Genomic DNA, 22,278 nt, shown 5'->3' with positions numbered 1-22,278 from the left:
GGGTTTTTTTCTTCCATTTGTTAATATGGTGTATCACATTGATTGATTCGCATATATTGAAGAATCCTTGCATCCCTGGGATGAATCCCACTTGATCATGGTGTATGATCCTTTTAATGTGTTGTTGGATTGTGTTTGCTAGTATTTTGTTGAGGAGTTTTGCATCTATATTCATCAGTGATATAGGTCTGTAATTTATGTTTTTTGTAGCATCTTTGTCTGGTTTTGGTATCAGGGTGATGGTGGCCTCATAGAATGAGTTTGGGAGTGTTCCTTCCTCTACAATTTTTTGGAAGAGTTTGAGAAGCATGGGTGTTAGCTCTTCTCTAAATGTTTGATAGAATTCACCTGTGAAGCCATCTGGGCCTGGACTTTTGTTTGTTGGAAGACTTTTAATCACAGTTTCAACTTCATTACTTGTGATTGGTCTGTTCCTATTTCTTCCTGATTCAGTCTTGGAAGGTTATACCTTTCTAAGAATTTGTCCATTTCTTCCAGGTTGTCTATTTTATTGACATAGAGTTGCTCTTAGGATGCTTTGTATATCTGTGGTGTCTGTTGTAACTTCTTCTTTTTCATTTCTAATTTTATTGATTTGAGTCCTCTCCCTCTTTTTCTTGATGAGTCTGGCTAAAGGTTTATCAATTTTGTTTATCTTCTCAAAGAACCTGCTTTTAATTTTATTGATCTTTGCTATTGTTTTCTTTGTTTCTATTTCATTTACTTCTGCTCTGATCTTTATGATTTCTTTCCTTCTGCTAACTTTGAAGGTTTTTTGTTCTTCTTTCGCCAGTTGCTTTAGGTGTAAGGTTAGATTGTTTATTGGAGATTTTTCTTATTTCTTGAGGTAGGCTTTTATTGCTATAAACTTCCCTGTTAGAACTGCTTTTGCTGCATCCCATAGGTTTTGGATCAACGTGCTTTTGCTGTAATTTATCTCTAGGTATTTTTTTATTTCCTCTTTGATGTCTTCTGTGATCTCTTGGTTATTTACTAATGTATTGTTTAGCCTCCATGTGTTTGTGTTTTTTACGTTTTTTCCCCCTGTAATTGATTTCTAATCTCATAGTGTTGTGGTCGGAAAAGATGCTTGATACGATTTGAATTTTCTTAAATTTATCGAGGCTTGATTTGTGACCCAAGATGTGATCTATCCTGGAGAATGTACCGTGTGCACTTGAGAAGAAAATGTAATCTGAGTTTTTGGATGGAATGTCCTATAAATATTAATTAAATCTATCTGGTCTTTTCTGTCATTTAAAGCTTGTGTTTCCTTATTAATTTTCTGTCTGGATGATCTGTCATCCAGACAGGTATTTTTTCTTCTGAAAGAAAAATATCAAAGAATTTGTGCACCTGTCTTAAAACCACCACATGTAAATACTATTAATAATCTTATTTTTTCCACTTAACATATTTTGAACATTTTTTCATTTCATTAATTATTTTGCTACAGTATTACTTTTAATAACTCCCTAACATACTGCATGAGTGTTAACACCAGTAATTTAACCAGAATCCCATTGGGAACATTTTAATTATTTTGAAGTTTTTGACATTTGAATAATACTACAAGAAACATTTTGGTGTGCATATGTTTCTATAATCCATGATTATTTAACTAGGCTAATAGGTAGATTAAAATGGTCGTTCGTTTGGAAATGGTTTCAGCGACTCAGAGAATGGAGCAAAAGCCACTTAATAAGACATTGTTTGGACACTCTCCAGGGGGAGGCATGGGGAGGGGTGGAAATCCTGGGAAGTGGTTTGGATCAGCAAGATTCCAGAGCTCCTACAGGATTATAAGAGTAAGTGGAGGAGAGAGACAGCTGTCAAAATGAAAGACCTTTTGCAGTGATTCAGCAGGGAGAACATGAGGTGCGCCCACAAGGACAGAGAAGAGGAAACCTGAAGACCAGCAGACAAGTGATGAAAGATGGTAAAACCTGGGTATGAGGAATCCAAAAATGGCAAAGATGACTCAGGACACAGGAAAGGGGTGGGTGAAAAGTCACTTAACGCTTTTGTGGAAATCTGTTTTTAAAAATGAGTTTTCTATTTGTCCAATCTCAAGATAGTGTGGGTTTAGAAGTTTATCTGTATTTCATGAAATTCCAGAGTGAATGTTTAACATCCAGGCCATGAGGCTGTGTGCACTCTGGTTATCTTCTTTACTACTTGGGATGAATTTCTGGCCTTTCATACTATTGTTTTGCCTTTATAAAATGGACATGATGACATTTTTCAGATTTGCTTAAAGTTTAAGCTTTCTGATCAACGATTGTGGGCTACTTTGTTTAAAGGCTCTTTGAGTGGTAAACATGCCTTAGAAGGTAGAGATTGGCTACCTCCCTGGAGCGATTTAGGGGCTGTCCCCTCCCTGTCAGGGGCATGTGCTCACATTCTAGGCTTCTCTCCTCCAAGAGACTCTGTTTCTATTGCAGAGTAAAATATATGATCTTTTTTACTGAGGAGGAGAGCAGGCGCAGGTGTGTCAACCATCTATATAAGCTCTGAGTTTCATGATATGGGATTCCTCTCCAGTGGCATAAACCCCACTGCATGCTCAGGTACGTCTGCCTCTACCCCCTCACTCCATGGGGACCTGGGGCTTGGGTAACCGGGGCTAAGTTTGCTTGGCAACTAAACAGTCTGATCCTTGATCCAGAAATTGCACGACGTGATGGTGTGTGTATAGTCTGCTAGCATGTATGTTTGTATACATACATATACACACGTATACATGGATACAAATACATACATGCTACCCAGGTCTACACAGACACACAAGGACTCCCGTATATAACTGTGGCAAGGTAACTTGTTAACTCACTAGTAGGATCTCAGACCTGTCAGGGTTTCAAACAAAATATTGAGAAATGGAACAGCAGAAGTAGTGGGACGTCTCTTTCAAGATCAGGGTAGAAGGACGGTGACTTCAGTCACCCTGACACTCCCCCCAGTCTCTCCCTGCTCTCTCGCTCTGATGAAAGAAGCTGCTATGTGGTGTGCAGCCCTATGGAGAGGCGCACAGCACAAAGACCCAGGGTAGCCTCCTGCCAACTGCCCCCCAAGAACTGAATCCTGCCACCACCTCGTGTGTGAGCTTGGAAGCTTGTCCTTCCCCACTCAGCTCTTGCAGTGACAGCAGCCCCAGTCTTGTGAGACCCAGAATAGAGAACCCAACTACGCTGGGCCTGGATTCCTGATCCATAGAAATGGTGATGTAATAAAGGCTGTGGTTTTTAAAACACTAAGTTTTAGAGTAATTTCTAGTAACACGGGCTTTTACGTATCCTGCAAAACTGCTCAGGTTCATCCCAAGTGGACTGTGAAATAAAGCCTGTTGACCATGGAATATCGCCCCTAACACCTTCACCTTCTCACCCCGCAGGCTCCAGTAAAACTTTGACAGACACAGAAACAGATGGAGGCCCAATCAGACTGCCCAGTTCAAGGACAATTCAGATGATTCGATACAAGGGCCTCATACAGGCAAAATTTCTTTTCAAGAATTTATTTTAAAGTAATTATAAATTCACCTCTTACTCCTGATTTGTGATCTAAAATATTTTTCTTCCCAATCCTGATGTAATATGTAGTAACTCACAGGCAGGGGCAGTGGCAGGAGGGGGGCCCAAGGGAGTGTGCAGCTCTGCACCCAGCACCCTCACTCTGGGGAAGGGGACAGGGGTGGGACCATGGGGCCTCCCAGGAACTCTGGTGGGTGGGAGAGCCAGACCCTAAGGTCCAGGGGAAGGGAACTGGGGCTCCATGAGGTTGCAGGGCTGAGCCACTGGGCCCACTGATGAGGATGCAGAAAGGCCAGCGGGGAGAGAAAGGGAAGATGGCCCAGGAGTTGCAGGAGGCCCCCAGGTGAGGGGTCACAGAATGACCCCAGCAAGCAGGGCCCCACCCCACTTCCCAGCAGCTCTGTCAGAGCCAGTCTGCACCTCTAGGGAGCCCAACAGGCCCAGGTGTGGCCCAGAGACATCACCTGCGGAGGCTGTGGGGAAGCCGCGCCAGGCTGGGGTCCTCCCCCAGGGGAAGGGCAGGGAGGAGGAGCTGGATTGCAGTCCCCCAGGAACCTGGCGCCCAGAAATCCAGAGTCAGAGCAGGAGACACCCATGCAGGGCGAGCTTGAGCCCGAGGCATAAAAGGGAGAAGGATGGAGCAGGTCACACAGCAAGAACACACACCCCTGTACCTGTGTCACTCAGCACTGTTCTACAGGAGGACAGGAGGATGGAGGAGAAAAACACACATAAAATTATATAAAATTGCATATTTAATTTGGTCACGAATTCATAAAAATGCATATTTATATAAAATTATAAAATTTTAAATATAACATTGCATAATTTGGTCACAAATTCATAAACACATGAGTATTTTATACCTAATGATATTTCTTGTATTGCTTGATATTTCTAACAAAATCTTCAAGAAGGGGTCCTCTCATTGAGAAGAGACTTGAACAGACATCCAATTTTCAAGTAAAACTTCAAAAGTATCATATTTGCACTGGCATGAAGCAATACAGGATGCGAGTTCACGTTTCTTAAAGATTCTCATTGGTAAAACACACAATAAACATGCGAACAAGTGAATATAGCTGACAGACACTGGCAAGGCTAATACTTTAGATTGGCACTCAAGGAAGTCTTCTGAGAAAGGGACAAGTGACCCAACACCTGATTGACAAGAATCCATTTATACTTCCCACTGAAGATGAAGGCAAAGTGTCCTGCACAGAAGGAACAGCAAAGGCAGGAAACACCTGACTTCCAGAAAAGGGAGGGACATCAGGGCCAGGGGCATATAGCACCAAGACCACAGGGTCGGCCCTTCTAGAAACTCAAGTGGACTCCACATGCTATATCCTGATGTGCCTAGATTCAGGCAGTTCCAGGTTTGGCCACATTAGCCACATCAACCTTAGGGAAGACAACACACAAAGCTTTGAGATGGAATAGACCAAAAACCCCTGAGAATTGCTTCCACCATTAAATTATCCTGCAGCAGTTGGAACACTATGGAGAAGGGTTTAATGGCAGAAAGATATTTTTAAAAAGCAATAAAAGGACCAAACCTTAATATAGCAGCCATTTTAGGTCAATTCTCACAGTATTTAAGAGCTGGTAGTTTTGTGTGAGTCTCTTCTGCAGAAGGCCATGAGATCCTTTATATAGCCAATTCAGGTGAACAGGAGGAGGCCCAGGCACCACAGCCCAGTTCACGGATCCCAGATGCAGGGCTGCACGTGGATGCCACTTCTCCTCACTCTCTGCTCAGATGTAAACTCCTACCTATAAAAAATGTAACTATTCAACAGCTATAAAATTGACATGTTTAAAGTGGGCCCTGGAGAAGTCACCAGGCATCCAAAAGTGACCAAACTTCCTTTGAGGGAGAAGATGCTATCAGTGCTCTCCCCACAGTGGGCTTTTTCTCCTTTCCTTTTTTTTTTTTTTTTTTTGCTTTTGTTGTTGTTGTTGTTGTTTTATGTTTGTTCTTGTTGCTTTGTTTTTTTTGCCTCGCAGCTTTTGGTATCTTAATTCCCCGACCAGGGATTGAACCTGGGACCTCAGCAGTGAAAACGCAGAGTCCTAACCACTGAACTGCCAGGGAATTTCCTCCTTTTGTATTTCTAATTGTTTTTGATTCCCAGCTCTCATCCAGGTAACCCACATAAACAACCTAGAAAGTATATTTGCAAATTTTTTTTTACACTTATATAAATATATATATATAAACATTAAAGTATGAAGATTCACAATATGTTTGCACTTTAATGATGTGTATTATGTTACACATCATTAAATGCATACATATCAACATGAATGACAAATACAAATAACAAATACAAATGAAAAGTGCAAGTCTATTATGATAAAAAAGTGTCTTCAACTGAAAGGCTGAGGTCCTCAAACACTCAGGACACAGCAGAGCCTGCTTCACCATCTTCATAGACATACTCTCCCGAGTCCAGCAGGTGGTCCTGAATTGTCTCCTTTGCCAATCTTTGCCCCAGCTTTTCCAAGGCGTCCAGCAGGGTGTTGACTGAGGCCTCCCGTCCCTTGTTGCTGACCCAAGTATTCAGCATTTCATACAAGGCATCCCGAGGGACCCGGACCCCTTCTCTGACCAGAAGGATCTCATTTTGCGTGAGGCCCAACTGCCTCATGAGCAAATCCCAGGAGTCACACGGCACGATGGTTGCAAAGTAATCAAAGAACAGCTTCAGGCCTAAGTTCGGGGAAAGTCACAGAGACAGAGTTGGGACAGGCTTCAGAAAGGGCAGAGGACCCTCAGTCAGGCCTAGACCCCAGGGTGCGAGCTGAGGAGTGACCCCTGCTGGTGAACCTGCTGCTCTGCGTCCCTGACATGCTTCCCATCAGCAGAGAATCAGGCCACACTGCATGGGCCTCACCTGTGCCCAAGGCACTGCAGGGAGTCCAGGTTTCCAGAGAGTCCTGCCCTAAGGGGGGATGAGGGCCCACCAGGGAGGGGAGATGGACGTCATGGAGGGAGAAGGCAGTCTGTGGTAGGAGACAGAGGGCGGGACACAGTGGTGCAACAGACCTCAGAGGAGGACACCTGCCGTTCTCACGAGAGTGAGGTCCCCTGGCTGCCACCTCTGCAGTGGGGACAGAGCAAGGGCCTGGAGGGAGGAAGGTCTCTGGCCTCACACCCAGCTCGGCCTCGCTGACTGACACTGTGGCAGAGCTAGATGGGGACAGACTCGGAGCAAGAATTTAACCCATAAAATGGAGCAAGCACCACCCACCTCACGGGACTGTACTGGGGATTCAATGAGACGTGTGTGAAATGCAGTGCACACCACCGTCCATAGGTACATAAGGTGGGCCCCGATACAAATTTATATTTTCTAACGGCTACACTGAAAAACGTGAAAAGTAACAAGTAATAACTAATTTTCATAAAATAGGGTACTAACTCAATATATTCTAAAAATTTTCATTTCAGCATGTAATCAGTATACAACAAACTGTTAATGAGACATATTACAGTCCTTTTTCCTACCAGTTCTTTGCAATACAGTATCGAGTTACACTACAGCTCATCAGATTTGGCCACAGGTCAGATGCTCCACAGCCTCCTGCGGCCCCTGGGTGCCCTGCTGGACGGCACAGCCCCTTAGATGCCTCAGGGTGGGCCAACCTGGCCCTGAGCAACAGGGGAGGAGGGAGGATGGGGGGCAGGGAAGGACAGGGAGGTGTTAGGGGACACTGTTAGGGGACAGAGGGGTGCAGGGTGGGGAGAAGAAGAGGGGGCAGAGAGGGAATTAGAGTCCCAAAGGTCCAGTGACAAGCCATCCCTGCTCTGAGTTGCCCTAACAGCTATGGGGACGGCAGTTAGGGCACTGTCCCTCCTCCCTCCACTCCTGCCCCAGTGCCCGGGGAAAGCACTCACTTTTAGTGGGGTCTGCACCGTTTGCTGGAACCAGCAGCCTTCTCATGTGAGACGCTTCAGCTTCTCCTGGTTCCTGTAAAACACAGTGGAGAACAGCCTTGGTCTTAATCAGGGGTCCTGGGTTCCAGAACTGAGCCTAGCAAACATTGTTCTGAAATTCTGGCATATGCAGCCATAAATGAAACAAAAACACAATGTAGGATATTTGAAGGGAGAAGACAGAATAGTCATTATTTGATATATGATTGTATTCTTACAAAACTCTAATGGTTTAGCAACAATACTTAAATGTGAATGTATGGATGGATGAATGTTAAAAATTGTAGCAGATAATAAATTATATAAAGAATTACAATAGTCAGATAAACTTATAAGGTTACAGAACACTTGTAGTACAAAGACACAGCCTCAACAAGAAATGAGAAATTTACCAAAGAAAAACACACATCTATTTGAGGTATTATAAAACCCTTGACTTGAAAATGCTACCTCTCTTCTTAAGAAAAATACAGAATATCTAAAAGACCTCAGTTCTTCCTAGATTAATTTATAAATTAAGGTAATACTCAAAAAATTAGCAGCTAAATCGAGTATAAGGAATGAGATGGTAACTCAGAACAATTCAGGGAGCTCCTCATATCTTATTTATCACAAAATAAATTCCATTTAACTTTTTTTTTTTAATTTTATTTATTTATTTATTTTTGGCTGTGTTGGGTCTTCACTGCTGCATGCGGGCTTTCTCCAGTTGCTGCGAGCCGGGGCTACTCTTCGTGGTGGTGTGCGAGCTTCTCATTGCAGTGGCTTCTCTTGCTGCAGAGCACAGGCTCTAGGTGTGCAGGCTTCAGTAGTTGTGGCACGTGGGCTCAGTAGTTGTGGCTCGTGGGCTCTAGAGCGCAGGCTCAGTAGTGGCGCACAGGCTTAGTTGCTCCATGGCATGTGGGATCTTCCCGGACCAGGGCTCGAACCCGTATCCCCTGCATTGGCAGGCGGATTCTTAACCACTACGCCACCAGGGAAGTCCCTCCATTTAGCTTATAAGCTCTATGCTACCAATCACATCATTTTAAAAAAGCCTACCTGGGCTTCCCTGGTAGGCCCACGCACCACGATGAAGAGTGGCCCCCGTTTGCCACAACTAGAGAAAGCCCTTGCACAAAAACGAAGACCCAACACAGCCAAAAAAATAAATAAAATAAAATAAATTAAAAGCCTACCTAAGAAATTAGAGAATTTTATCTTCTGTTTGATGAAGGACTTTTTTTTTTTTTTTTTTTTTTTCCTGTACACAGGCCTCTCACTGTTGTGGCCTCTCCCGTTGCGGAGCACAGGCTCCGGACGCGCAGGCTCAGCGGCCATGGCTCACGGGCCCAGCCGCTCCGCGGCATGTGGGATCTTCCCAGACTGGGGCACGAACCTGTGTCCCCTGCATCGGCAGGCGGACTCTCAACCACTGCGCCACCAGGGAAGTCCCGATGAAGGACTTTAAAAGCTCTGAGCAATGAAAAAATAAATGTATCGACAGATTTAATTAGTTAATATTATAAAATTCTGCACATTAAAATACTAAACCAAATGAAAAAACACACATGCATGTACTCATGGGCACAAGAGCATGTGTGCTCAGAAAGACTCTTAACAGACAAGACAACAATCATCTCAAAATAATCAAAACAAAAAAAATACAAGTTTAAGTCAGTTTTTTGCTTGTTACCAAAAAAGAAATATATTAATGTCATATCAAAACTATTGAAATGATATGACCCCAAACGTCTGTGTGTGTGTGTGTGTAAAGTGAAAAATACTTCTATACGTTGACAAAGAGATTCTACTTCTACTAGGAAGCCACCCCACGAATATGTCTATTCATTGAGACAAATACTAATTTTCAAATAGATTCAACTTAATAATAATTTTGAAATAAATGTGAAATTCCTAACGTGATGAGGAATGGCTTAAAAGCATGTAACAATCACACAGAAAAATATCACGTAGCTTTAATTCCATCACTGAACAATCATGGGAGGGACCACTCTGGCTGTTCTAGACACCAGGAACGTGGTGAGAACAAGACAGATGATAAGTAGCATAAGAGCTGCCAGTCGACCATAGCAGGGGGTGGGCTCCCTTCCCCTCCATGACCATGATCTCCCTCCATCACCACTTCCCCATGGGACAGGAGACCTGACCAGCATCGGCCCTTCCCTGTTTCTACCGCAGTCCTGGGCAAGCAGAAGGGCCAGGGCACCACACTCACCAGAAGACGCTTTGCTTCCCCCTGGGACTGGGCCGTGGCATCTGTCGGCTTCACCTGCTCTTCTGCCTCCTGCTCAGGGACCAGCTCAATCAGCGAATCTCTGTTGATCAGCATATTGTTGTGGGCATTGTCCAGAGCCCCAGAACCTCTTAAGGGATGTGAGCGCCAGAAGAGGACCTTGGGAAGGCAAAGAGCTGACTCAGGAATCCATACCCACAGATCCATGTAGTGTCTGCGGGGGACATTGTGGGTTTTGCCTCCCCACCTACTCCCATGCTGTGTCCCCCCAGGTGGGCACAGACTCAAGACATCCAGGGCTCTGCTGATGGCACCTGGACCCTAGTGCTGTGCTAAGGGGGGTTCAGCACCCCTTCCTGACACCCTCCGTGCCCCAGGGTGCATCCAGGGTTATGGGGTGAGGGCGTCTCACAAGCAGGAAGAGGGACAGGGCTAGCACTGCCAACCAGCCTTAGAGCTGCTCTCAACAGGCCAGTTGCTCTCCTACTGTCAGCCCAGAGCCCTCAGGCCACTTGAGAGAGCCAGGGACAACAGCATAGGACAAACTGGGGACCGTGTCCACCCAGGGCCAAACAGTTACTGAGGGCCTGATGCCACCAGGTCCTGGAGAAACCAACTCACCTTGTCCATGCACTTAGGGTCCACACCACGACCTAGAAGAGAAGAGGCATCCGCCTGAGCCGTGGGGAGCGCCCTCTTGCAGCACCTCCCTCCCCAGGGACAGTGCCAGGGACAGGGTGTGGGCTGGGGGCTCAGACACTGAACAAGGAGCCCCGGGCCTGGTGACAGGGAGCGGGCCATTCCAAACCTGGAGAACACTCAGGGAGGGAGAAGAGAAGGGGGAAAATGAAACCCATGTAAAATCTCTGTGGGGTTCTGCTGAACGACCCTCTCCCCTGACTCTTGTCACCCAGTCAAGGTGCTGACCACCTCTCTGCCCTGGCTGGGGGTCCTAAAGACATTAAGAACTGACCCTGCTCCCCGCCCACCATACTTGGCCAGGGGGAAGAGGGGACCGTCAGCTGAGATGGGGGACTCATGCGATCCCGGCTTCGTAGGAGCAGGCGAGGTGGGAGGTGGAGGGGGATCCCGGGGAACAAGATCAGAGCCAAGCCAGGAGGACTGGGGAGATGGAGGAGGGGGCCAGCACCTCCCCCTTCCCTCCCAGAACCTCACCTTGAATGTAGCACCGCCGGAAAACATATGCGATCAGCAGCAGGACACAGCCAACTATAATTACAGCTACAGGTATGATCACCCGCTGTGAAGTGTCTGAGGAGGAAGAGGGAGTGGTGGGCAGTCTTGGGCGCATGGTCACTGTCTCACCAGGAACCGGGGCCTCCCCACTGGCCTGGGTACCTGATTTTCGGTCCACACATGTGAGGTCGCTGAAGGGGCTACAGGGCGTGGCCACGACCATCCCATCAGGGCACCTGGGTACAGACACAGGGAGGACATGGAGGGGATCCGTCAGGGAAAACTGGCCAGATGAGGAGAAAGAGGGAGAAAACTCCCACCTGGGGTACCCTGACAAGACAGTGCAGGAGGGACGGGCTTCTCCTGTCTTCAGGGCAGGGTCCCTTCAGTCCCCCTTTTTGGGGAGAAGGATCTGGGCTTGTGCACTCCAGCCCCCAGGGCTCCTGCTGAGTGTTCAGAGCTGCCCCTTCAGGAGCTGGGCCTTCTCTGCAAGGCCTGCACTGGCCTCCCTGGGCTGCAGGGGAAGCCTATGTGAGGGGGCATCTCATCCAAGTCAAGGGTCAGAAGGGTTTGGGCACAAGCCAAGCCTCATCCTCCAGTCAAGCTTTAATACAAGGATCCTCTTGTCCTCCACCTGTTGACTCTTCCTACCAATCACAGCCAGCACTGGAGCGTCAGAGGAGAGCAAATTACTATTGGCTCCTACATCCCCAAATAGGAAAGATTCAGATCTTATTGGGGAACAAGGGCTGGATGTGAGGCCAGCTGAGTTGGCTCGGGTTTTATGGGAACCTTGAAGGAGCACACATATGGCCTCATTATGACTTCTGTCTGTGGTAGACACTTGTCTTTCTAGGCTCCTTCTGAGGAGGTGTGGGAAGGGGGCCCTGGGGAAGGACACACAGAGGAATGGGGAGGGGCTGCTGCACGCTCAGGAGACCCCACAGGCACAAGGGAGCCCTGAGGAGGTAGGAGGGGCTGCATGGAAACCGGAGAAAGGGGTACAAGGAAACTGGGGGTCTCTGTGGGTTGGGAGCCCCCTAGGCTCCCATGTCTCACCGGGTTCTGCACTTGTAGCAGAATTCAGGTGCATCTTCTCTACGGAAAGTGCCAGGTTTGCACTGACACTCAGTGTCCTTGGTTGAGGTGCACGGACTTTTCTCTTCTTCCCCTGGAGACCAAAGGTAAGGTTTTGGGGGTGTGTTTCCCTCACGTGTCTCTCAGCCATTCTTCACCACCCAGATCCCCACCCACTCAGTTCTACTCAGTTCAGGAAGTAATTTGGGGGCCATTTTCTGCAGCAACACACACAGACCATCCAAAGGACAGCCACTGTTCACGTGTCACCAATGGAGGCATATGAAAGGGACCATGCGTCATTACAGATCACATCAGGATTGGGAAGAAAAAGGTTTTAGGTCACAAATCAGGAGCAAGTGCTGGGGTGGGGGTGGGGCAGGGTGTAATACGAGACACTCTGGATGGAGAGGACAGCTTTGGTGACTTCCCAACACCTGGCCCAGCTGGTCATGAGAGAGGCTGAGATCCCGGAGCAGAAGTCACAGGGCTCACAGGGGACCGGCCCAGAGCCAGACTCGCCACACAGCTCAAACCCAGCCCTGTCCCACTCACCCAGGCCTCCCGTGCTGTCACTAACCAGCCCCTCCGTCACGGGACACATTACTCCCCCCCTTCCAACTGATGCTCTGGAAGACTTCCCTACCAGGTGGCATACGTTATACAAATAATTTCTGTTTTCATTTATTTTACTGACCTAAGACAGGGTAGGACGAAGACCTAGCTGGGCTGGAAATCAGGTTGCTGACTTCCCGTTCCATTCAAATCCCATCTCATCACCCAACTGTAGGCATGGGGACAGGTTCTGTACCTGATTTGCAAGTCTTACAGAGTAAGCAAGAAGACAGGGTGTTTGAATAATTGGTGTAATCCACCTTATCCGTGCACGGCACACAATCTCCACTGGCTTCCTCCATGTGGAACCCTGGGAAGGAAGGGAAAAGCTGGTGAGTAAATCCCCACAGGATTCCCAGAGGCTGGCAGTGTGGACAGGGCTGCCTCTTTCGGCCATCCGTGGAATCCACACAGAGAACTCTCCCTGACCTGGCTTTAATCTTTTGATTCTGCATCTACCACGTACCTTAGACCAGTACTGCCAACAGGAATATATTACAAGCCACACATAAAAGCACATTCACAGTTGGCACATTAAAGAGTAAAAAGAAAGAGGCAATATCCAACACAGTATCATTTCAACATGTATCGATATAAAACAGTGAGATTTTTACTTACTTTAATACCTCACTAAAAAAATAAAACTCATGCTCCCTTCACAGTGTTCAGGGTTTATGGCCTCCTCCCACCTGTCCCGGTGACCTCTCCACCCTCCACTCACCCCAGCTGCCCCCTAGCTTTGCTCAAACAAGCCCAGCCCTGCCCCCTGGGGTGACAGTTCCCGGGGCCCCCTCAGGAGCACTCTACCTGGCTCTCTGCACCAAAGTCACCATCCCCAGGAGGCCTCACCAACCCCGACTCTGTCCCACCCATCACTCAATTATCCTCACGGTTTCTATCTCATCTCTCTGACTGTCATATCTGTCCATCTGTCTGGGTACCATCCTAGGAGGAGTGTTCCAGGAGGGCGGGGGCCTCGTGCCCTCCACTAGCACAGCGCCTGGCACACGGAAGACTTCCAGTAAATGCCTGTGGAATAAGAGCCGGGAACTGCAGGAATCAGAGGACCAGAAGGACATGAAGATAAGGGTGCGGTAAGGGTTGGAGATCAGTCTTAGAATGTACCTGGTAGACACTTCTCTGAGCGGCTGTGTTTCCCTCCCTGCGGGGAAGCTAATTGCTGGTGAAATTTTTCCTGCCTTATGGGCATGGCTGAAGCAGCTGCAATCTGTGGAGACAAAGCAGGGACAGGCATGAGTGGCTTTCAGACTCTCATCCCTCCCAGGATGTATCCCACAGTCCCTTGACCACAGCCTGCAAAATGAAACAGAACTGGGGCCTTTCTTCCAGCTATAAACTCTCATTCTTTTCATGTTTGTCCCCTGGCCTTTTGTGCTACCAAGTAACTTACACATAAATTTTTTTCCTGGTATTCCTTTCTCTTATAATAAAATAAAATATGTTTATTCCAGAAAGCATGGGCAAGGAAAAATTTTTTATAAGAACACAGAAACCACAGGGATCCCCCCAGTTAGAGAAAACATCCATTATTTTGTGTCTTTACTTCTTCTATTTGACCATACGTGTAATACTCTCAGGCTCGCTCTCTTTCTTTCTCACATGCGCGTCCGTGCGCGCACACACACATTTTCACAAATGAGTCATACTATGCACACACTTTTTCAAAATCAGGATACAGGATCACAGTTGAGTAATGAACTTTTGGCTTTAACCGGACAAGCTGTCCTGGAAAGGAAGCTGCTAGCGTTCCACATGAGTCACATAGAGGAAGAAGAAATAGCAATACAGAGTTTTGAGATGAGTCTCCACGCTAACAATGACACAATGGGGCCAGTCGAAAAAATCTGAATGGAGTCTGAGGATTTGATGAGGATTAACGTGTTGATGTTAGTGTTCTGATGTTGAAGGCTGTGTAGTAGTTTTGGGGGAGAATGTCCTCATTTGTAGGAAATATACATTCTTCAGTCATGGGATCTATCATATCAGCAGCTATTTTTCACATGGTACAGGAAAAAGGGGTGGGGGTTGTATAGTCTTTGCAACTTTGCTTTAACCTGGGAGTGACAAAATAGAAAGTGAAATTAAGGGAAAAAAAGAAAGAAAGAAAAACACAGTTAAGATGGAAACAGCTTACGTTGAGCCCAGTTCAACTGCCTGGATCTAAAAAAGATAAAATGCAGCTCTCTTCCACAGAAAAGTCTGTCAAGTATTTGGGGACAGCTAAGCCCACATACGTCCTCTAAGTCGTCCCTTCCCCAGGCTGGGCCTCCTCTGACTCCCCACAAGTTGGTGGAATCTCCTTTCCCTGCCTTCACAGTCCTATTCCCTCCTCTCTTTCCTGGTTCTCCTCTCACAGGCGCTCTCCCTCAATGTTTTATTATGAACATTTTCATGCATCCAACAAAGTTTAAAGATCTGTACGGTAAACTCTCATATACTCACCACCTAGATTCTGTAACTAACATTTTGCTATATTTGCTTTATCACATATTTCTTTCTTTTTTAAATTAATTTATTTAATTTTTATTTATTTTTGGCCGCGTTGGGTCTTCGTTGCTGCACGCGGGCTTTCTCTAGTTGTGGCTCGCGGGCTCTAGAACGCAGGCTCAGTAGTTGTGGCGCACGGGCTTAGCTGCTCCACGGCATGTGGGATCTTCCCGGACCAGGGCTTGAACCCGTGTCCCCTGCACTGGCAGGCGGATTCTTAACCACTGCGCCACCAGGGAAGCCCCAAATTTCTTTCTTTATCTATCCCTCTGTCCATTCTCCTATGTGTCTTATTTTTATGATGAAATTCACGTCTGCAACTCAATACTTCAGCATTGTCAGTAACTTGAGCTCCATATTTCTTTACAGTTTTTTTCAGTGTTAAGATTTACAAAGAAAGAAATGCACAATTCTTAAGGGTACCATTCAAACAGTTTTTAAAAATACATACACTTGGGAAACCCAAACCCTCTATCTAGATCCTGGAAATTAGCATGACTACAGAACATTCCTTCACACCCCTTTCTAGGTTATCCTAATCTCCTATGTGACTCCAAGAGGAAGCGGCCTTCATCAGATGGAGGAAGGTCTCTTCTGCCCTGATATAATGAGAGGTTTTAGCATGACAGGGAGGTTAAGAGTTGTCGAATGCTTTTTCTGCATCTGTTAAGCTGTTCATATAGTTTTTCTCCTTCATGGTGTTAGCATAGTGAAAAACAGACTCATTTTCAGATGTTATTCCTGTGACTAAACCCACTTGGTCATGGCATGTTTTCTTCTTTAAATATTCCTGAATTTAGTTTACTATTTGTTTTGTTAAGGAATTCTGCCTCTGTTTTTAGGAAGGATATTGAAACATATTAATATTTTTCTTCTTTTCAAATGTTTTTGTCAGGTTTCACTATTAGGGTTATGCTGGGCTTAGAATCTACTGAAGAACTCTTATGTTGTCTGAAAGAATTTGTGCAAGATTTTTGTCAGTTCTTTTACTGTTTGTATTTTTGCCCCCTCCCCTGCTGCCTAATCTGGGGTCTCCTGGTCATCCACCCCCAGTCTCAGAAATGTCACGGATCTTTGAAAATCTCTACTGGCACTGAGGAATCAAAACCACAGCACTGTGGTGCCCCATTTTTACTTCTTAGACTAGCAAAGAATTAAAGTTTAATGTGGCAAAGGGGTAGGGAAACAGGCACACTTGTGGACTCTCGGTGTGAGGTAAAATCGTCCAGCCTTCTTTTAGAGGCCAGTTTATCCTTATCTAAACAAAAGTGTAAAATTATCTAACCTGCTGACAGCAGTTCCACTTCTAAGGAGCTACCTAACGGACAATGCACATGGCTACAGGGATACTCGACAGTGCGTACAGGCACCCAGAGCCACTCATCAAGCCGTGTTCAACATGAATCCTACCTATGATAAACTGATAATTTTAAAAACTAAGTCTATATTTTTTTGTGAATACAAAACGCTATTTCTTTTCTGATTTTTAGTACTAATTTGTACAATGAAAAGTACACATTTTCATGATTCCTGTAACCTTGTTAGGCCCTTAATTTTTTTTTTTTTTTCCTGTGAACATATAAGAAACTTCGAAAAGAGCCTCAAACCACCGGAGAAAGCAGTGGAAGGAGGCACATTTTTTTCCATAGTGAGTTTCTTTAGGATGCACACTGATAGTGATAAATCGCCCCCAGAGCCTCCAGCTCGCCTCCTAAAGAAGTGGTGAGAATCTGGTCCCAACTGTGGGTTGATTGATGGTTTCTACACAGCACCCATAAATTGCAACAAACAGCAAGCAACGTTAAGGGTTGCTCCCCTTTCAGGGAAAAGGAAATTCAAAGGAGCTTAAGGCAGTGGTGGGGGAAGGCAGGGGCCTACACGGTTAATCGATTTACAAAGGACACGTTTTAAAAGTTAAACGTAGTGCAAAATAAAAAGAGAGAGAGAAAAAGAGTGAGGAGGATCGGAGGAAGGAAAGGGGAAGAGAAAGAAAAGGCGATCTGTCTGTCACTCGCTGATGCTCTCCTGGGACCAATCTGGAGGCCAGACCCTCCAAGGACCCGGAGGCGGAGAGCGGGCTCTTCTCCTTCGGGGCCGCAGGTAGATGTTGCCAGCCCCGGATCCGCACTCCGCCACCCCCTCACCCCCTGTACTTGGGCTTCGCCCGGGTGGGTGCTGCCGGGACATGCCCAGCCGTGTCCCGCCCCCCTCGCCCCCGCCCCTTCCCGGCCACGGAGCGCGCCATCTGGAGCCGGGACTCGCGGCGGGAGCTCACCGACAGCAGGACACCCAGGACGAAGAAGATGAGAACCAAGGGGCCCCGCAGCCGAGGCCTGGGACCGGGGGTGCGCCCTGCCCGGGTGCTCGAGGCGGCCTGTGTGCTCTGTGCCCGCTGCCACGTGCGGTCGCGGGGCGCTCGCTGTCCAGGTCGCCGCGGAGTAGCCATCAGGAATGAAAGTGTGCTTCGTGGGGCGCGGGATCGTCCCTGCCGCCTATGGGATGCGCGGGGCAGGGCTCTATGGTCTAATGAGTCAGCCTGACGCTAGCTTTATATCCTCGGGTTGCGTCACCCGCGGGGGCGAATGAGCTACGCCTTCCGTCGAGTTGACGTAAACATTCACCACTTCTAGCCAATCGCGTGTGGCTCAGGAGAGGAGCCCAGCGACCTTGACGGCACCTCTGTTTCAAAGAGGAAACTGCCTGCTTTGGCGGCTGATGCCCGGGGATGTGCCTTTGGAGGTGGGGACAGGGCACCTCCCACATGCTCTGTTGTGATCCGGGCTGTGAGATTCAGAATCTGCGTTCAAGGCGGGTCCTGACCCTGCCCCTTTGCAGGGCAAATGCCCCACCCGTTCATAAACCCTGAACCACCTGTCTTCTGACTACCGCCTTCTGCCCACTCTCAGCTTCTGCTCCTCCCCGCCCCCCTTCCATTGACCAGGGCCCCAAGGAGGCCAGAGAACAGGGACTCCCAAGAAGTAGACCCCCCCCCGCGAGAGTCTGCGGAGCGCCTCCAGCCCCCCTTGGCACAGAGTGGATGCCCTGCACGTATTGTAGGGGTGTGAACTAAGAAACCTTGAATTGTTAGAAAAATGAGTAGACTGCCAGACTCACTTGCACTTTCTGAGATTTAAGTGCTTAGAGAATGAGAGAGACCTGGTGGGATTTTTTGCCCTGGGCCTATTCACGTAATTAATGTTAATGATCAATTTACTATCGAATTACAAATAAGTATTTATTTAAAGGCAAAGGATACACACTATATTTTCCTGTTGTGAACTCTACTTTTTAAGGACCTTAATTATCATTAGCATGGCTGTATAAATTTACTTTCATCACGTTTGTTTTATAAACCTGAAGTTGTACCTGATAGAACATTTGGACCCTGGTGAATACCCCCTCAGGGTTCCCAGCATCTTCCTCTACCCTCTCCCTCACCCTCCAGTGTCTGGGCCTCTGATATCTGCGGGCTCTTGCCATGGACTCCATGGTGCTGTTCCCAAGCCCGAGTCTGTCCCCCATTCTTCACTGGTGCTGGGCCCTCTATCCTAGGGGGGTATGAGCATTTACAACACAATGCAGGTACAAATACTTTGTTAAAAAAAATTTTAAAGTTCCATCAAAGTCTGTTATGGCACCTTTCAGATATAATGATGCAAAATAAAGAGAAAGGAACCTTTATTATGAAAACCTCTTCCACTGAAAGGAATAATCTATTCCCGGTGAGCCTGGTTCAAAGCAGAGTAAGTCATCCTCCTCTTCCCTCTATGCCTTTCCTTTCTTTCCTTCATCATTTTGCTCCACAGGCCTACTTCCTATTAGGATGTTGCAGATTGGGAACAAGGGTCCCTGTCCTTTGCTGCATGGTGGTAGTGGTGGGGTGAAGTGGGGGGGGACCACAACTGGGAGGTGTTCTGGAAGCTGCCCCCTCAGAAGCCTGGTGAGGGCCCAGAAGCCTCGTAGGGAAGTGCTTCTGTATTAGCTGTTTGTCACAGCAATGCCCCCAACCAGACCCTATATTTGATTTTTTTTTCTTTTTTTTAATTGCGGACCAGAATACCAACATGTCCACTGGAGACCTCTGGGTTCTAATCATCCCTGAGTCAATAAATCCCTGTGTGACTTGAGGAAAGTTTTTTTTAATTAAAAACATTTTTAAAATATTTTACACACTGCCCCTTGACGCCGGTGGCCTGAGGCAGGTCTTCTAGTAACAGTCCAACTAGAGGAAGGGGAGTCTAAGCTGCTCCTGGGGAGGGGAGCTGCCAGAGAGAATCCAAGGCAGACTGGATGGAACTGATGACTCAGGCTGGTGGAGGTCTTGGGTACCCCCCAGCCTCGTCACCTACCATGGCACTGAGAACGAAGAGGAAGCAAGAGACATTCCAACCAGCCAGAGGAAATCCTCCCCAGCCCCTGTGCAAAAGCCCACAGTCATGGAGCTGTCTCTGAGTCTCTTAACTCTCCGTTTGCATACAGTCCTTTTTTCTTTTCTTTTTGCCTTTTGACCCTCTTCACCCATTTCTCCACCCCCGCCCACCCGCCCTCCCCACCTCTGGCAACCATCAATCTGTTCTCTGTATCTGTGAACTTGATTTGGGGGTTTTTTGGGTTTTTTTTTTTTAAGATTTTATATGTAAGAAAGATTATATTGTATTCTCTTTCTCTGTCTGGTTTATTTCACTTAGGATAATGCCCTCAAGGCCCATCCATGTTTTCACAAATGGCAGGATTTCATTCTTTTTATGGTTGGATAATAGCACGTTGTGTGTATGTCTGTGTGTGTGTGTGTATACATATATATATGCCACAATTTCTTTATCCATTCATCTATTGATGGACACTTAGGTTGTTTCCAGATCTTGGCTATTGTAAATAATGCTGCTATGAACATGGGTGTGTTCCAGTTAGTGTCTTCATTTTTTTCAGATAAATACCCAGAAGTAGAATTGCTGGATCATATGGTAGTTTCATTTTTAATGTTCTGAGGAACCTCCATAATTTTTCATAGTGGCTGCACCAATTTACCATCCTACCAAGAGTGCACAGGGGTTCCCTTTTCTCCGCTGCCTCACCAATACTTGTTATTTCCTGGGTTTTTTTGATAATAGCCATTCTAACAGGTGTGAGGTGATATCTCATTGTGGTTTTGATTTGCATTTCCCTGATGATTAGTGATATTAAACATCTTTTCATGCACCTGCTGGCCATCTGTATGTCTTCTCTGGAAAAATATCTGTTCAGATCTTCTGCCAATTTTTTAATTGGATCGTTTGGTTTATCTTATTGAGTTGTATGAGTTGCTTATATATTTTGGATATCAGCCTTTTATCAGATATATGATTTGCAAACATTTTCTCCCATTCAGGATGTTGCCCTTTTGTTTAGTTGATGGCTTCCTTTGCTGTGCAGAAGCTTTTTAGTTTGATGTAGTCTGACTTGTTTATGTTTGCTTTTGTTGCTTTTCCTTTTGGTGTCAGATTCAAAAAATCATTGCCAGGACCAATGTCAAGGAACTTACTGCCTACGTTTTCTTTCTAGGAGTCTTATGGTTTCAGTTCTTACGTTCAAATCTTTAATCCATTTTGAGTTAATTTTTGTGTATGGGGTAAGATAGCGGTTCGGTTTCGTTCTTTTGCATGTGGCTTTCCAGTTTTCCCAACACCATTTATTGAAGAGACATCCTTTCCCCATTGTATATTCTTGACCCCCTTGGCATAAATTAATTGACCATATATGCATGGGTTTATTTCTGGGCTCTCTATTCTATTCCATTGATCCATGTGTCTGTTTTTATGCCAATACCATACTGTTTAATTACAATAACTTGGAAATATAGTTTGAAATCAGGAAGCAGGATGCCTCTAGCTATGTTCTTCTTTCTTAAGACTGTTTACGCTATTTGGGGTCTTTGGTGGTTCCATACAAATTTAAGATTATTTTATTTATTTAATGTTTATTTTTATTTTTTTTCTTATTACTCATCCATTTTATACACTTCAGTGTATAAAATTTGTCCTTAATTTTTCTTTGTCTTTAATTTTTGCCAATTTGCTTACTATGTGTCTCGGCGTGTTTCTCCTTGGGTTTATCCTGTATGGGAGTCGCTGTGCTTCCTGGACTTGGGCGGCTCTTTCCTTTCCCATGTTAGGGGAGTTTTCGACTATAATCTCTTCAAATATTTTCTCGAGCCCTTTCTCTCTCTCTCCTTCTGGGACCCCTATAATGTGAATGTTGTTGCGTTTAATGTTGTCCCAGAGGTCTCTTAGGCTGCCTTCATTCCTTTTCATTCTTTTTTCTTTATTCTGTTCTGCAGTATTGAATTCCACCCTTCTGTCTTCCAGGTCACTTATCCGTTCTTCTGCCTCCGTTATTCTGCTATTGATTCCTTCTAGTGTATTTTTCATTTCAGTTATTGTATTGTTCATCTCTGTTTGTTTGTTCTTTAATTCTTCTAGGTCTTTTTGAACATTTCTTGCATCTTCTCGATCTTTGCCTCCATTCTTTTTCCAAGGTCCTGGATCATCTTCACTATCGTTAATCTGAATTATTTTTCTGTAAGGTCCCCTATCTCCATTACCTTTAGTTGTTTTTCTGGGGTTTTATCTTGTTCCTTCATCTGGTACACAGCCCTCTGCCTTTTCATCTTGTCTATCTTTCTGTGAGTGTGGTTTTTGTTCCACAGGCTGCAGGATTGTAGTTCTTCTTGTTTCTGCTGTCTGCCCTCTGGTGGATGAGGCTGTCTAAGAGGCTTGTGCAAGTTTCCTGATGGGAAGAACTGGTGGTGGGTAGAGCTGGCTGTTGCTGTGGTGGGCAGAGCTCAGTAAAACTTTTATCCACTTGTCTGCTGATGGGTGGGGCTGGGTTCCCTCCCTGTTGGTTGTTTGGCCTGAGGTGACCCAACACTGGAGCCTACCTGGGCTCTTTGGTGGGGCCAATGGCAGACTCTGGGAGGGCTCACACCAAGGCGTATTTCCCAGAACTTCTGCTGCCAGTGTCCTTGTCCCTTGGTGAGCCACAGCTGCCCCCCACCTCTGCAGGAGACCCTCCAACACTAGCAGGTAGGTCTGGTTCAGTCCTATGGGGTCACCGCTCCTTCCCCTGGGCCCTGATATGCACTCTACTTTGTGTGTTCCCTCCAAGAGTGGAGTCTCTGTTTCCCTCAGTCC

General features: G+C 46.3%; 1 protein-coding gene and 1 long non-coding RNA gene across 3 annotated transcripts in view; one reads left to right on the top strand and one right to left on the bottom strand.

The window, feature by feature from the left end:
* LOC141278941 (uncharacterized) overlaps window positions 1–2,020 on the top strand; it is a 124,438-nt gene extending 122,418 nt beyond the window's left edge. The window contains exon 4 of the long non-coding RNA XR_012332400.1: window positions 1,856–2,020. This is a non-coding gene — a long non-coding RNA (uncharacterized lncRNA). The remainder of the gene's footprint in view (window positions 1–1,855) is intronic.
* Window positions 2,021–4,270: 2,250 nt separating this feature from the next.
* Window positions 4,271–22,278, bottom strand: part of LOC109550879 (tumor necrosis factor receptor superfamily member 10A-like) — a 34,844-nt gene continuing 16,836 nt past the window's right edge. Inside the window, exons 2-9 of one of the 2 annotated variants that reach the window (XM_033857660.2) lie at window positions 13,727–13,829; window positions 12,798–12,911; window positions 11,969–12,080; window positions 10,889–11,145; window positions 10,334–10,365; window positions 9,695–9,871; window positions 7,438–7,510; window positions 4,271–6,249 (exon numbers count right to left, since the gene is read on the bottom strand). In XM_033857660.2, the coding sequence (XP_033713551.1) occupies window positions 5,936–6,249; window positions 7,438–7,510; window positions 9,695–9,871; window positions 10,334–10,365; window positions 10,889–11,145; window positions 11,969–12,080; window positions 12,798–12,911; window positions 13,727–13,829 (1,182 nt within the window). In that variant the 3' untranslated portion in view covers window positions 4,271–5,935. The other variant, XM_033857664.2, reaches the window with a different exon arrangement.

Source organism: Tursiops truncatus, chromosome 6 (assembly GCF_011762595.2).
Source record: "Tursiops truncatus isolate mTurTru1 chromosome 6, mTurTru1.mat.Y, whole genome shotgun sequence".
NCBI classification, from domain to species: Eukaryota; Metazoa; Chordata; class Mammalia; order Artiodactyla; family Delphinidae; genus Tursiops; species Tursiops truncatus.
The sequence above is the reverse complement of the archived record's forward strand: the minus strand, read 5'-3'. Positions and strand labels throughout refer to the sequence as shown.